Source organism: Prionailurus bengalensis, chromosome A3 (assembly GCF_016509475.1).
Source record: "Prionailurus bengalensis isolate Pbe53 chromosome A3, Fcat_Pben_1.1_paternal_pri, whole genome shotgun sequence".
NCBI classification, from domain to species: domain Eukaryota; kingdom Metazoa; phylum Chordata; class Mammalia; order Carnivora; family Felidae; genus Prionailurus; species Prionailurus bengalensis.
The window spans coordinates 108,705,443-108,718,902 of NC_057354.1; the positions used below are offsets into that span (position 1 = coordinate 108,705,443).

At 42.1% G+C, this 13,460-nt stretch overlaps 1 protein-coding gene across 2 annotated transcripts in view; it reads left to right on the top strand.

Annotated features, from left to right (window-relative positions):
* CDKL4 (cyclin dependent kinase like 4) overlaps positions 1–13,460 on the top strand; it is a 53,013-nt gene that overhangs the window by 29,883 nt on the left and 9,670 nt on the right. For both annotated transcript variants that reach the window (XM_043604112.1, XM_043604111.1), the window contains exons 6-10: positions 877–949; positions 7,436–7,526; positions 8,652–8,849; positions 10,957–11,039; positions 13,358–13,414. In XM_043604112.1, coding sequence (XP_043460047.1) covers positions 877–949; positions 7,436–7,526; positions 8,652–8,849; positions 10,957–11,039; positions 13,358–13,414 — 502 coding nt within the window. The remainder of the gene's footprint in view (positions 1–876; positions 950–7,435; positions 7,527–8,651; positions 8,850–10,956; positions 11,040–13,357; positions 13,415–13,460) is intronic.

Sequence of the window (13,460 nt, forward strand, 5' to 3'; positions counted from 1 at the left end):
GGTCAACCTAATTGCTCACCAGTGGGAACTAAGTAAGTAAACTATGACACATCCGTATAATGAGACCATGCAATAGGTGTAAACGTATTAGTATTTGTGCCGCCATGTATTAAAATGTTTCTGAAAGAGGTGGGGGGAGTTGCAAAAGATGAAATGTATGACTAGCCAGGTGTGAGAGAGATTTCGTCACGGATATGCTTTTATACTCTTTAAATGTTGAGCCATACGAACACATATATTTAAAATTAAAGTTAAAAAGTAAATGCAGGGACGCCTGGGTGGCTCAGTCCGTTAAACGTCCAACTTCAGCTCAGGTCGTGATCTCGCGGTTCGCGAGTTGGAGCCCTGCGTCAGGCTCTGTGCCGACAGCTCAGAGCCCGCTTCGGATTCTGTGTCTCCCTCTCTCTCTGCCCCTCCCCTGCCCTTTCCCTCTCAAAAATAAAAATAAAAAATGAAAAATAAAAACAAAAAAATGAAAAGTAAATGTAGAGAGAGACAGAGAGAGGGAAAGGAACAGAGATGCCTGAAGAAACACAGATACCTGTGCATTCCAGCAATTATTTTGGGGTAGCAAGTTTTGAGCCAACACTTTGTATTCTTTTGCTTGTCTGTAGTGTTTGGATTTTTGTGATAAGCATGTATCATTTTTGCAGAACTAAAGTTTTTAAATTACAAAAGAAAATTGTATATCTACAATGAAAATATAGTAAAGGAGTTTTCATTAACACATTAAGAAAATGTATTTCCAACACACCCTTTGCACCCTGTTTGTTGGCCATGACAAGCCCTCTGCATTCCATTTCTGTTCCCGGCTCTTGGTCCTGACGCTTCAGCTTTGGAGTTTTCAATTCCTTTTTAATTTTCTTTCCCCTCCAGAGTTGCTGATGGAATGATCAAAAGTATATTATGGCAAACACTTCAAGCTCTTAATTTCTGTCACAAACATAACGTAAGTAACATTTTCTAATATATTTGTCAATTTATTCTTTTCTTCTCAATAGTTCAACGATCTATTTAAAGAGCCAAAGACAGAGGGAAAGGAAGAAAGCTACAGAATATGGGAAAAGCAAGTCATGGCTTTTTTTCCCAATTTCTGTAAGAACCAGATTACTAATTCCTTATGAATTAAAAATTTGTATAAACTTGCTGTTCCTTTTGCTATCCTGCTGATGATTCCTGTGGTCATATTTAAATTGAAGTAAGTTTGCAGGATGTGTAACTCCCCATGGTACTTGATTTGATTTTGTTTTTGTTTTGTTTTTTAAATTTTTTTTAACGTTTATCTATTTCTGAGAGACAGAGACAGAGTGTGAGCGGGGAGGGGCAGAGAGAGAGGGAGACACAGAATCCGAAGCAGGCTCCAGGCTCTGAGCCGTCAGCACAGAACCCAAAATGGGACTCGAACCCACAAACCGTGAGATCATGACCTGAGCTGAAGTCAGTCGCTTAATCGACTGAGCCACCCAGGCGCCCCAGTTTGATTTTGTTTTTATGTTTCTTGAGTCTTTTATTCTCTAACAGTCCCCCTTCCTCTATCCTTTTTCTAAAATGTTTTCATTATTAGTTTTTTACACCCATAGTTTTCAAACTTGAGCATGTATCAACCCCCTTGGAGGTCTTATGAAGACAGTTTGATGGTGACTTTTGAAATCTATTATTTCTTCTGCATATATTAATTCAAATTCTATGGAGAACAACCTACCCTCATGAACTCTGGCTACTGTAAAATACCGTCAGAAAAAGATGTGATTATTTCCTTTACTTGTCAGTGTTCATAGTGATAAGTTGTTATGTTAACAACCTCCAAGAGTGAATAATGAAGGGTTTGGGGTGGAATGCAGGCATCATTTCAAATTTATGGGTTTTAGGGGCGCCTGGGTGGCTCAGTCGGTTAAGCATCCAACTTCGGCTCAGGTCATGATCTTGCCATCCGTGAGTTCACGAAGACCCCATCTTGGGCTCTGTGCAGACAGCTCAGAGTCTGGAGCCTGTTTCAGATTCTGTGTCTCCCTCTCTCTCTGCCCCTCCCATGCTCACACTCTGTCTCTCTCTGTCTCTGAAAAATGAAGAAACCTTAAAAAAAAGTTTTTTAAAAACAAATTTATGGATTTTATATATTGATGTGTTTCAATCCTTTGCTTTCATCATTCTCTCTGATGTTCAAATTGTCCCATCTTGGGCCAGTGGGAGCTTCTTTAAGTTGGGTTCTGGGGACTCTTGCTATAATGATAGTTTTTAAAAAATAACTCTAGACCTTTTGAGTTGGTGCCTAGACAGAGGCAGTGCCTGCGCAAAGGTACAGACTACCTTATGGTCAACTTTTTTTTTTTTTTAATTTTTAGCGTTTATTTATTTTTGAGACAGAGAGAGACAGAGCATGAACGGGGGAGGGTCAGAGAGAGGGAGACACAGAATCTGAAACAGGCTCCAGGCTCTGAGCTGTCAGCACAGAGCCCGACGCAGGGCTTGAACTCACTGACCGTGAGATCATGACCTGAGCCGAAGTCGGCCGCTTAACCAACTGAGCCACCCAGGCGCCCCCGTTATGGTCAATTTAATGCCAGCAGAATGTCTATCATTGTCTAGGATTGCTGGAAAAGAATGCAAAATCATGGATATGGATTTCAATACTTAGTGGAAGCTTCCTTTAGTTGTAAGGAAGTTAATGAAGAGTTCATTAGGATCAATCAGAAGCTTATATTTTGTATTAATAAAGTATAGAGAGGTGTGCCTGGGTGGCTCAGTCGGTTAAACGTCCAACTTCGACTCAGGTCATGATCTCACAGTCCATGAGTTTGAGTCCCGCGTCGGGCTCTGTGGTGACAGCTCAGAGCCTGGAGCCTGCTTTGGATTCTGTGTCTCCCTCTCTCTCTGTGCCTCCCACTCTCACACTCTGTCTCTCTCTGTTTCAAAATAAATAAAAACATTAAAACTTTTTTTTTAAAAAGTATAGAGAGATAGTGTTCACAAGATACATAAGCCTGTTCTTCATGATGCAAACTGTGCTTTTAAATACTTACTAAAGATGATGCTGAATCAAAACCACATCTCTGTTGCTTCCCACCATGATATCAGAGGTATTACAGTTTACCTAAGATTCCTGTAGGAGTCTTATGGGTAATTAAAATGACTTTTAAAAAATTCTATTTACCATAAGTGTTTGTACCCCATCCTTATATAATCGGGCACTTACCTGTGTACTAGGTTATAAGCCTGAATGCAGTATCTGGATTTATCTCTGTATCTCTCTAATACCTAGCCTGGGTCTTTTTATATAAAAGGTTCTCACTCAATAAATATTTATTGAATAACTGGATGAATGAATGAATGAATCAGACAGTCAGCCAGTCAGTCAATCAACTTACCTACATGATTGTGACTTACTATTTCACAAACCCAAACATTATTATAACTCAATGCAACTGCCATCATTTCTCTGCTTGGAACAACATGTTCTATATCTTAAGCTTTAAAACCTCCAATCAATTATCTTTGACCTTTATTTTTTTTATGTTTATTTACTTATCTTGAGAGAGAGAGAGAGAGCACAAGTGGGGAGGGGCAGAGAGAGAGGGACAGAGAGACTCCCAAACAGGCTCAACACTGTCAGCACGGAGCCCGATGCACAGCTTGAGCCCATGAACTATGAGATCATGACCTGAGCTGAAATCAGTAGTCAGTGCTTAACCGAGTGAAGCCACCCAGGCACCCCAATGTATGACCTCTATTAAAAATGGATATTTTTTTCAGACAAACTTCCTTCCTCCAACATAGGAATTACTTTTGAACTCTGTTTATCTCATTTTTTTATGCACTGGTAAGCCTTTGTGTATCTTTTTATTTTATCACTGAAATGCATGCAAAGGAAACAAGTTAGGTCATATATAAGACCATGACTACCTTATTATCCCCAGAGTGGTGATCCTAACCCAGACAAGGAAGGTTAAAGTTATAAGGGATTGAGGCCTTGTTACTCAAAGTGTGCTTCACAGAGATCCCCTGGGAGCTCTTTAGGAATGCAGAACATCAGGCCCACCCTAGATCTACTGAATCAGAATCTGCATTTTAACAAGATCTCCAGGAGATTCATGTGCACATTAAATTTTGAGAAGCACTCGACGCGAGAAAATACCTACTCATTTTGTTCTTTCTTACCCTTTAATATTGCCAGGATAAGTTATCTAAGTGACCCATTGAGCATCATTATGAATGCATGGATTTTTATATACTTGATATAATAGACAAAAAGAACTTCATCTCAAAACGACAAAACTACAGTGACTTTCAAAGACGTGTGTCTTTGGGGCTGCAACATCCATCATCATCTTGTTAATGTTAACGTTCTCATTATCAAGAAGGAGGTCCCTTTCCTCACTGCTGTATCAGTATCTATCTCTAAAGCTCAAAGAGAACAATCTTCTCAAATAATAGTAAACTTTTTGAGAGAGAGAGAGAGAGAGAGAGAGAGAGAGAGAGAGAGAATCCCAAGCAGGCTGCACACTCATCTCAACCATGAGATCAGGACCCGAGCCCAAATCAAGAGTTGGACGCTCCACAGAGTGAGCCACCCATGTGCCCCACAAACTATTATTTAGGGGCATTTGGCTGGCTCAGCCAGTGGAGCATGTAACTCTTGGATCTCAGGTCATGAGTTCAAGCCCCACATTGGGTATAGAGATTACTTAAAAAACAAAATCTTGGGGCGCCTGGGTGGCGCAGTCGGTTAAGCGTCCGACTTCAGCCAGGTCACGATCTCGCGGCCCGTGAGTTCGAGCCCCGCGTCAGGCTCTGGGCTGATGGCTCAGAGCCTGGAGCCTGTCTCCGATTCTGTGTCTCCCTCTCTCTCTGCCCCTCCCCCGTTCATGCTCTGTCTCTCTCTGTCCCAAAAATAAATAAATGTTAAAAAAAAAAAAAAATCTTTAAAAAAAAAAAAAGAATAGAAAACCATTATTCGATCAGGTTGTATAAGAAGCAATTTGTAGAAGTTTCTGGAGATGATTCTTAACATTGGGGGTCATGGATACCTCTTCTTGTTGGCTTGTGAGCCAGTAAAAAAGAGATTATACATTAGCCACAATGACCCAACTTGAGCAACATTTTCTAAAAGCCGTATATGCAACACAAGTTACTGAAAGGACCTGCTTCTGTCACACTGACAGGCAGGTTTCTTGCTCTTTGGTGGAAAGTAACCTGATTGCAAGAGGCCTGCAGAGTTTGCACTGAGGGTGGCTTTGCAGCAGGGAAGCGGATGCTGTCTGCCTAAGCATCTCCCCTTCTCCGTGCTGGACTTCTTACTGTTCCAGGGATTTTTACTTTTTTCTTCTTCAACATCCTATTCCTCTTAATAGTAGTCTCTCTTACCTGCACCTACACCAATAATTTTTCTATTTCTTTGGGACACATCAGTGCTTCGTTTTTGCCTTTGTATTTTTTGGTTGGAAAATAAATTGCTAAAAATTTCACATGGATTTGCATTAGATCCAAAAATCATATTTAAATAGGCCAAAAGTGGGGCGCCTGGGTGGCGCAGTTGGTTAAGCGTCCGACTTCAGCCAGGTCACGATCTCGCGGTCTGTGAGTTCGAGCCCCGCATCAGGCTCTGGGCTGATGGCTCGGAGCCTGGAGCCTGTTTCCGATTCTGTGTCTCCCTCTCTCTCTGCCCCTCCCCCGTTCATGCTCTGTCTCTCTCTGTCCCAAAAATAAATAAACGTTGAAAAAAAAATTTAAAAAAAAAAAAATAGGCCAAAAGTCAAATGTCAGTGTGAGCCCATTTGCTTGGTAATGCCACACATAGTCCAGAAGTTTTAGAATATGATACAAACTCTTTTAAGGGACATAACCTGTTCCTAGTAAATCACCAACTATTGTGAGTACGACTCAGCGTTAATTCAAGTTTCATAAACGTGTTGCTTAAAAGGTCGGACGTCAAAACTGTGTTGGTTTATATTACCGCAATGTATTTTCTTAATTAATATGCAAGGCCTTAGGACTTTAAAGAGACCTAGAAATTTCTTCTGTTAGTCATATAAATTATGAGACAATTGATAATAATTGAGACCAAATAGGAACCAGCTTCTACTACCACTGCCATTTTTGTGACCTAAACTGAATTTAGGACTCAGCTTTTTCTCTTCCCAGATAGCTATCATAGAAGCAAAGAAAAATTATTGCAAAATTGCTATTTTGGCAGGAATATATAAAGGGACTGACAGCACAGCAGAGAGGTGAGGCAAAAGGAGTGCATGATTGTGACGCTTAATCCAGAGACCCTGTCAGTGGCCATCTGCAGTCACAAGATTGTCGCGGGAATGAATTCACGGGCAAGTGCTCTGAAAAGGACAGAGCTCTGTATGAGGGCTGAGCTGTAGAAGAAGGGGGACATCATTTCTAGCTGTTTGCTTGTTTGGGAAGGAGGCACAGAAAGATAAAGTTCTGAAGAATAGGGCCCGAGTTGTGTTCTGGGCGAGAGGGTCTCCATTACATGGAACAGCCATTTCTGGAACAGCGATGAGTGAGGCTCACTCAGCCCGCCTTCATCCTTACCCCAGCTTGGCCCTCGCACATCCAGTGAGGGGCACCTGCCCCATCCAAGGCCATTACAGTGAGGCAGCCAATTGTAAGGTCTCCGCCTCTAGAGGGATAGCGGGAGCCTGTCGGAGGTGACAGCGCCTCACGGTGGTGTCCCCCTCTCCCAGCGGGAACCCAGACAGTGCTGGGTGGGCATCTCTCAGGAGAGCTGCTGGTCTTTCCAGGTTAGCTCGTGCTGAGGAAGAATAAGTGGTTCTCATCCCCTGATGCCGAACGCTTTAGTGTCTCTCCAGAAGTAGGTGACCATACATCTCAGCTTTCCCAGGACAGTTGTGGTTTGTTTCTGTTGTCCTGGCATAGTTACTAACAGAGCCCCTTTCACACGTCCCGATTCAGGCAACAAATAATATGGTCACTCTAATTACAAGCCAATTTTTAAGCGAGTTTGTTGTTGTTGTTGTTGTTGTTATCATTCAGATCTTTTCCCAGTGTCTCAAATCTGCAATACTTATTCAACCTAGATTGTGATTCTTGGCTGGCAGGAGTTATCAGAGCTACATGGAGTCTAATCTCATCTAGGGCTTCACCTCTTCTGGTTTAAGTAGAGTGCAGTAAAAAGTGGCAAAAATACTTGTGTGACACCACCTTCTCCAAGAAAAAAAAAAGTTTTCATATCTAACAATTATGATGTCAATTTCTTCACTTATATAGCAGCATTTTGACTTTTTTCTTTTGTTACGGTAAGATTTACAGGTGGAAATTTGCCCACTAACGTTCTTTTAGGAAAATGAAGGAAAAGCGTACTTGTTTGAATCTCATAGGCTGTGTTTATCATTTAAACTAATAGTTAATGTTTATGTTTTGTCGTTTTGATGGCTCAGAGAAATGATCCAGTGTTATCTTACAGTGTATTCACAGAGATGTAAAACCTGAAAATATTCTAATAACTAAGCAAGGAATAATCAAGATCTGTGACTTTGGGTTTGCACGAATTCTCAGTAAGTAGCATTTTTTTTTAAGTTTATTTTGAGAGGCAAGGGGGGGTAGAGAGAGAGAGAAAGAGAGAGAATCCCAAAGAGGATCTGTGCTGTCAGCACAGAGCCCGATGCAGGGCTCAAACTCACAAATTGTGAGTTCATGACCTGAGCCCAAATCAAGAGTCAGAGGCTTAACTGACTGAACCATCCGGGTGCCCCATAAGTAGTAATTTTTTATGGACTCATCCAATGCAGAGGATTATGAAATGATATAAGATCTTACTTTAGATACTGAATGTATGCTAAATATGATGTTGTTATTATTCAGAGAGGAAGAGTTCACTTTTACCTTCTAGCCAGGACATGGGTTTGCACTTCAACTGTGCTCCACTCCACTAGAATTTATTGGATGTCACATGTATGCGCTTTGCCTTGTAGAGAAGAGGAAAAGAACTATAAGATGTATTTCTGCTCTTCATGCACTTATAATTGAAGTAAAAGAACCAAAAGAATAATACAAAATGATTCGCAAAGAAGTACCAAAGTGAGGGTCCAGATCCTTCCCTGGAGAAGGTTCCCTGTGTGCTAGAGAGGTCGGGAAAAACTATGTAGTTGGTAAGACTAGGAGAGTAAATGGAAAATTAAGGAGAGGATTCAGAGACAGTGCTAAGAAAAGGGAAGTCATCCCAGTTGTGGGGATGGGGGTAACCAAAGGGAAAGGGGAATAGACCATTATTTCTCCCTGAATCTAGAACTGCACCGCAGGCAAAACCTGTATTTGCAACAACTCATTGGAAGGCAGGTGTGTCCATAATCGGTATCCTGATAGGACCAGACACAAGGGGCTTCACAATGCACTAGGAAGTTGTTTTCAACCTGAAGTTGCACTACAGAAATCCTCATTCCCACCTGCCTCTCTGTGGAGGATGATATAGAGGCTCACTAGCTGAGGGACCCCCGGGAGTTGAACTTACTGACCGAGTGCACAGTGGAACTATTTGCTCAATCAGTGCCTCACCGCATCAACGGTTAGGAGTGCTGTGGCCTCCGAGTTACTGAAGCTTGCCTGAACGCCTGATCTGCTCTCGGGAGTAGTTCATGTGTTACAAGAATGTGACCCACCTGATCTGATTGACGCATTTGCAGTTCCAGGAGATGCCTACACTGATTACGTCGCTACAAGATGGTACCGAGCTCCTGAACTTCTTGTGGGAGACACGCAGTATGGCTCTTCAGTAGACATATGGGCTACCGGTTGCGTTTTTGCAGAACTTCTGACAGGCCAGCCACTGTGGCCCGGAAGATCAGATGTGGACCAGCTGTATCTGATCATCAGAACGCTGGGTAGGAGTTGCATCTTATGGCTTACGGAGTTGCTAAATTGTTGTAGCAATGGTACATTCCTGTAATGCGCAGCAAGAGCTTTCTTGCCTCTCCAAAGTGCTGCTCAGGATGCTTGTTCTGGGTTGTAGCCAAAGCCCAACCATTTTCTCAATGTGGAGCCATAACTCCTCGCACTGAGGAGTTTTCAGATTCCTTTCCAAGTCAAGCCAATTAGCCATGGAATAAACCACACACTTAATTTCCACATCAGGCTAAGATAGGGGATATGAGTCATCCGCATAGAGCTTACTCTAAGAGAGGTTTGATCAAATGTGATTTCTGCCCACTGTAAAAGAGGAGTCTTCCCCCTTTACTGTAGAGCAGGGGTCAGCAGACTTTTCCGTAAAGGGCCTGATGGTAAATATTTTAGGTTTTGTAGGCTCTACAGTCTCTGTTGCGACTCCTTGACTCTGCTCCTTTGTATATAGCACTTAAGAATTTATGGATCACTGGGGCGCCTGGGTGGCTCAGTCAGTTAAGCATCTGACTCTTGATTTCAGCACAGGTCATGATCTCACAGTTCATGAGATCGAGACCCTCATCGGGCTCTGTGCTGACAGCACGGAGCCTGCTTGGGATTCTCTCTCTCCTTCTCTCTCTCTCTGCCCCTCCCCCATTCTCTCCCTCTCAAAATAAATAAATAAACATTAAAAAACAAGAATTTACGAATTACTTTCAAACACATCATCTTTACCAGTCTTAAGAACAACCCATGATGGGGCGCCTGGGTGGCTCAGTCGGTTAAGCGGCTGACTTCGGCTCAGGTCATGATCTCGCGGTTTGTGGGTTCGAGCCCCGCGTCGGGCTCTGTACTGACCACTCAGAGCCTGGAGCCTGTTTCAGATTCTGTGTCTCCCTCTCTCTATAACCCTCCCCCGTTCATGCTCTGTCTCTCTCTGTCTCAAAAATAAATAAACATTAAAAAAAAAATTAAAGAACAACCCATGAAGGACATTGTAACATTTTTAATCTTGCCTATGTTACACATGCGGAAACTGAGGCTCGGGGAGCTTCCGTGATTGGCCCCGAAGGCATACAATAGTTAAGTGCACAATAGGAATGCGACTCAAGGGGCCTCTTTCACAAGCTTCCACGTGTATCAGCATCCGTGGCAGGTGGAAGAGGACATCAGCCAGAAGGGGGGCTGTGGCTTTTCACACCAGCAGCATGGATGCAAGGAAAGCGGTACACGCACATACAAGATGGGCATTTCCGTGTTCCTTTGCCGCAGGCTCTCCTGGCAGTCTGGCTGCTGGGCGATGGGACCACTACTGTTTGGTCTGATGCACATCCCTGTTCCAACACATCTGTCTGGAGAATTCTAAGCATGAAAACTGTGGGGGAGAATGTCACCGTAGGCCACACCTTAGGTGTGTATATACCTTAGGTATATATTGTCTGACTGATTTCCTGAAAGGCGTGTGGAAATTTACCTGATGCAATCATTAGACAGACTTGAGTTCGAATCCTGGGTCTTTTAATGACCATGTGACTTTAGACAGGTTATTAAACTTCTTCTTTTTGTAAGTTTATTTATTTATTTTGAGAGAGAGAGAGAGTGCATGCACACAAGTGGGAGAGGGGCAGAGAGAGAGAGGGTAAGAGAGAATCCCAAGCAGGCTCCATGCTGTCAGCAAAGAGCCCCACGTGGAGCTCGATCCCACAAACTGTGAGATCATAACCTGAGCCGAAACCAAGAGTCAGACGCTTCACCGACTGAGCCACCCAGGTGCCCCGGGGTTACTAAACTTCTGAGCCTCGTTTAACTCACTGGTGCAGTGGAGGTGAAAAATAGCAACCACTGTAGATTGTGATGAGATCACGTGTGTAGAGCCCTCAGCATGGGTTTCTTACCTCCTCTCTTGGTGGGAGATGAAGGGCAAAGAGAGGTGCACGGAGAACTGACCTCCCCTGAGAAGGCAGGAGTTTGCAGCAGTTCAGACCTCCCCAACCTGAAAGGAAGGATCAGGCTCAGCATTTCTGGTACATCTGGACTTCAGAAGTTAACCATTTAAACACTTTTATTTTTATTAAATTTATCATGAGTTACATGATTTGTATTTTACAGGAAAACTAATCCCAAGACATCAATCTATCTTCAAAAGTAACCAGTTTTTCCATGGCATCAGTATTCCTGAACCGGGAGACATGGTAAACTTGCTCAATTTTGGATATTTTATTATTTGTGTTGCAGCCTTCTCTAAAGGGGGATTTTTAAAAATATGTATACTTTTGGCTCCTGTTTTCCTTCTAGAACACACTGACACAGATCAAAGAAGTTCTGTAAAGCTACACATATTAACCAAGAGAATGCTTTAAAAGCCTACTTGCCCTAAGTTAAACTTACAGTTAATCTGAAGTGAGAGTATATTTAATTCCTTACATAAACACCTTGATCCTTTCTTTTAATGTTTATTTATTTTTGACACAGAGAAAGAGAGAGATAGGACGTGAGTGGAGGAGGAGTAGAGAGAAAGAGAGGGAGACACAGAACCCTAGGCAGGCTCCAGGCTCTGAGCTGCCAGCACAGAACCCGATATGGGGCTCGAACTCACGGACCGCGAGGTCATGACCCAAGCCGAAGTCGGACGCTTAACCAACTGAGCCACCCAGGCGCCCCATAACCTTGATCCTTTTAGTCAAAACACTCAGTTCCTTTCTGTTAAACAGTACTTACCTACCGTTAGGTACTTACTGTCATCTTCTTTATTTTGAAAACACACAGCCTCTATTTTTTCAGCTTGTAAAACAAAGCCCAAACCAATAAAAGCCATTTCTCCACAGCGGATATTTTCACGTGGAAAGTCCTTCTACAAAGTGATCCTCATTGTATCCAAATCAAAACTCCGAACCGCATTGATCACTGCTAGGCTCTTGCTGTGGTCTCTGCCTTTCTCTGGGAATGTGTCAATGACTTGACCCTCTTATTCTCTATAGACACTGATTTCCTACCTGTGTTACCTGAGTGTGGCCTATGGTTTTTAAAGCTCCATGTGGTTTAAATTCTGCCCATAGGATGAAAGGGCAAGAGGTGTGTGCCCACATTCAGGCTGTGTTGGTACAAGAGGGATGCAGGGGTGGGGTGATCTGGAAAGCCACTTCATGATTTATGGCACATGTGACAATCTGAGGTTTGAATGGTCCCAACTCTCTCTCTATCCACCCTTTCATTTTAGATTTGGTATTTCATATAATACTTTGAGATATAGATATAGATATAGTTATAGATATAGACGCATACATACATACTAGATTTCTTTTTTATATTTGTTAAAGCTTTTAGGAAATACAGCAAAAGGTTAAAATTGAATTAACAAGGCTAGAGGTTGAATTACAGAGGAATACTTATATAATGTATTTAATTTTAGGGGCGCCTGGGTGGCGCAGTCGGTTAAGCGTCCGACTTCAGCCAGGTCACGATCTCGCGGTCCGTGAGTTCGAGCCCCGCGTCAGGCTCTGGGCTGATGGCTCGGAGCCTGGAGCCTGTTTCTGATTCTGCGTCTCCCTCTCTCTCTGCCCCTCCCCCGTTCATGCTCTGTCTCTCTCTGTCCCAAAAATAAATAAACGTTGAAAAAAAAAATTTAATGTATTTAATTTTAAAGAATGAAATACACATTCACAAGTACACGCTGCCTCGTTAAAGGGCACTATGACCGTTTATCTTTGAAGCTTACCCTTCCCCAGGTGCTCCTCCCTCAATCCCATCCTCTTCCCTCCCTACTATCCTGAATTTTGTGTTTAGCATTCTGTTGCTTTTTTTTTAAGTTTTTTAAAATGTGTTTAAAATTTATTTTTAAAATTTTTTTATTTTTTTAAACATTTAAAAGTTTAAAATTTATTTTTTAAATAAATATAAAAAAGTTTTTATTTTGAGGGAGAGACGGAGGGAGTGTGCTCACAAGTGAGGGAGGGGCAAAGAGAGAGGAGAGGGAGAGAATCCCAAGCAGGATCCATGCGTGGAGTCTGAGGCAGGGCTCTATCTCACCACCGTGAGATCATGACCTGAGCCAAAATCAAGAATCAGACACTTAACCGACTGAGCCACCCAGCGTCCCTCATTCTCTCACTCTCCATAGTTCTCACACATGTAACTCGACATATTTGCATTAATGCACAAAGGGTCCCTGTAACAGATCTGGCACAGATCAGATATTAAAGTACTGTTGTAGAAAAAATAAAATAAAACAAAATACTGTTGTAGGATTTCAGGGACATTTGAAGGTCACATTTACAAAGCATCAATTGCAAGACATTGTGAAATTAAGAAAATAATTCCAACTTTTGTTTTTTAAACCTTTACACTACAGTGTAAAATTATATAAAAACAGGACTTTTTAAAAATCCTTAAAAGGAACCATCTAACCTACGGGGGAAAGTCTTTCACCAAAGTGTTCTTATTGCTAATGTTTTCAAAACTAAATATAACTTTGTTGTTGTGTAACATTGAAATTCTTTGTTTTGTTTTCTAGGAAACTCTTGAAGAAAAGTTTTCAGAAGCTCATCCCATGTCTTTGAATTTCATGAAGGTACTTAAGAATCAAGTATAACCATTATTGACTATTAATTGTAATA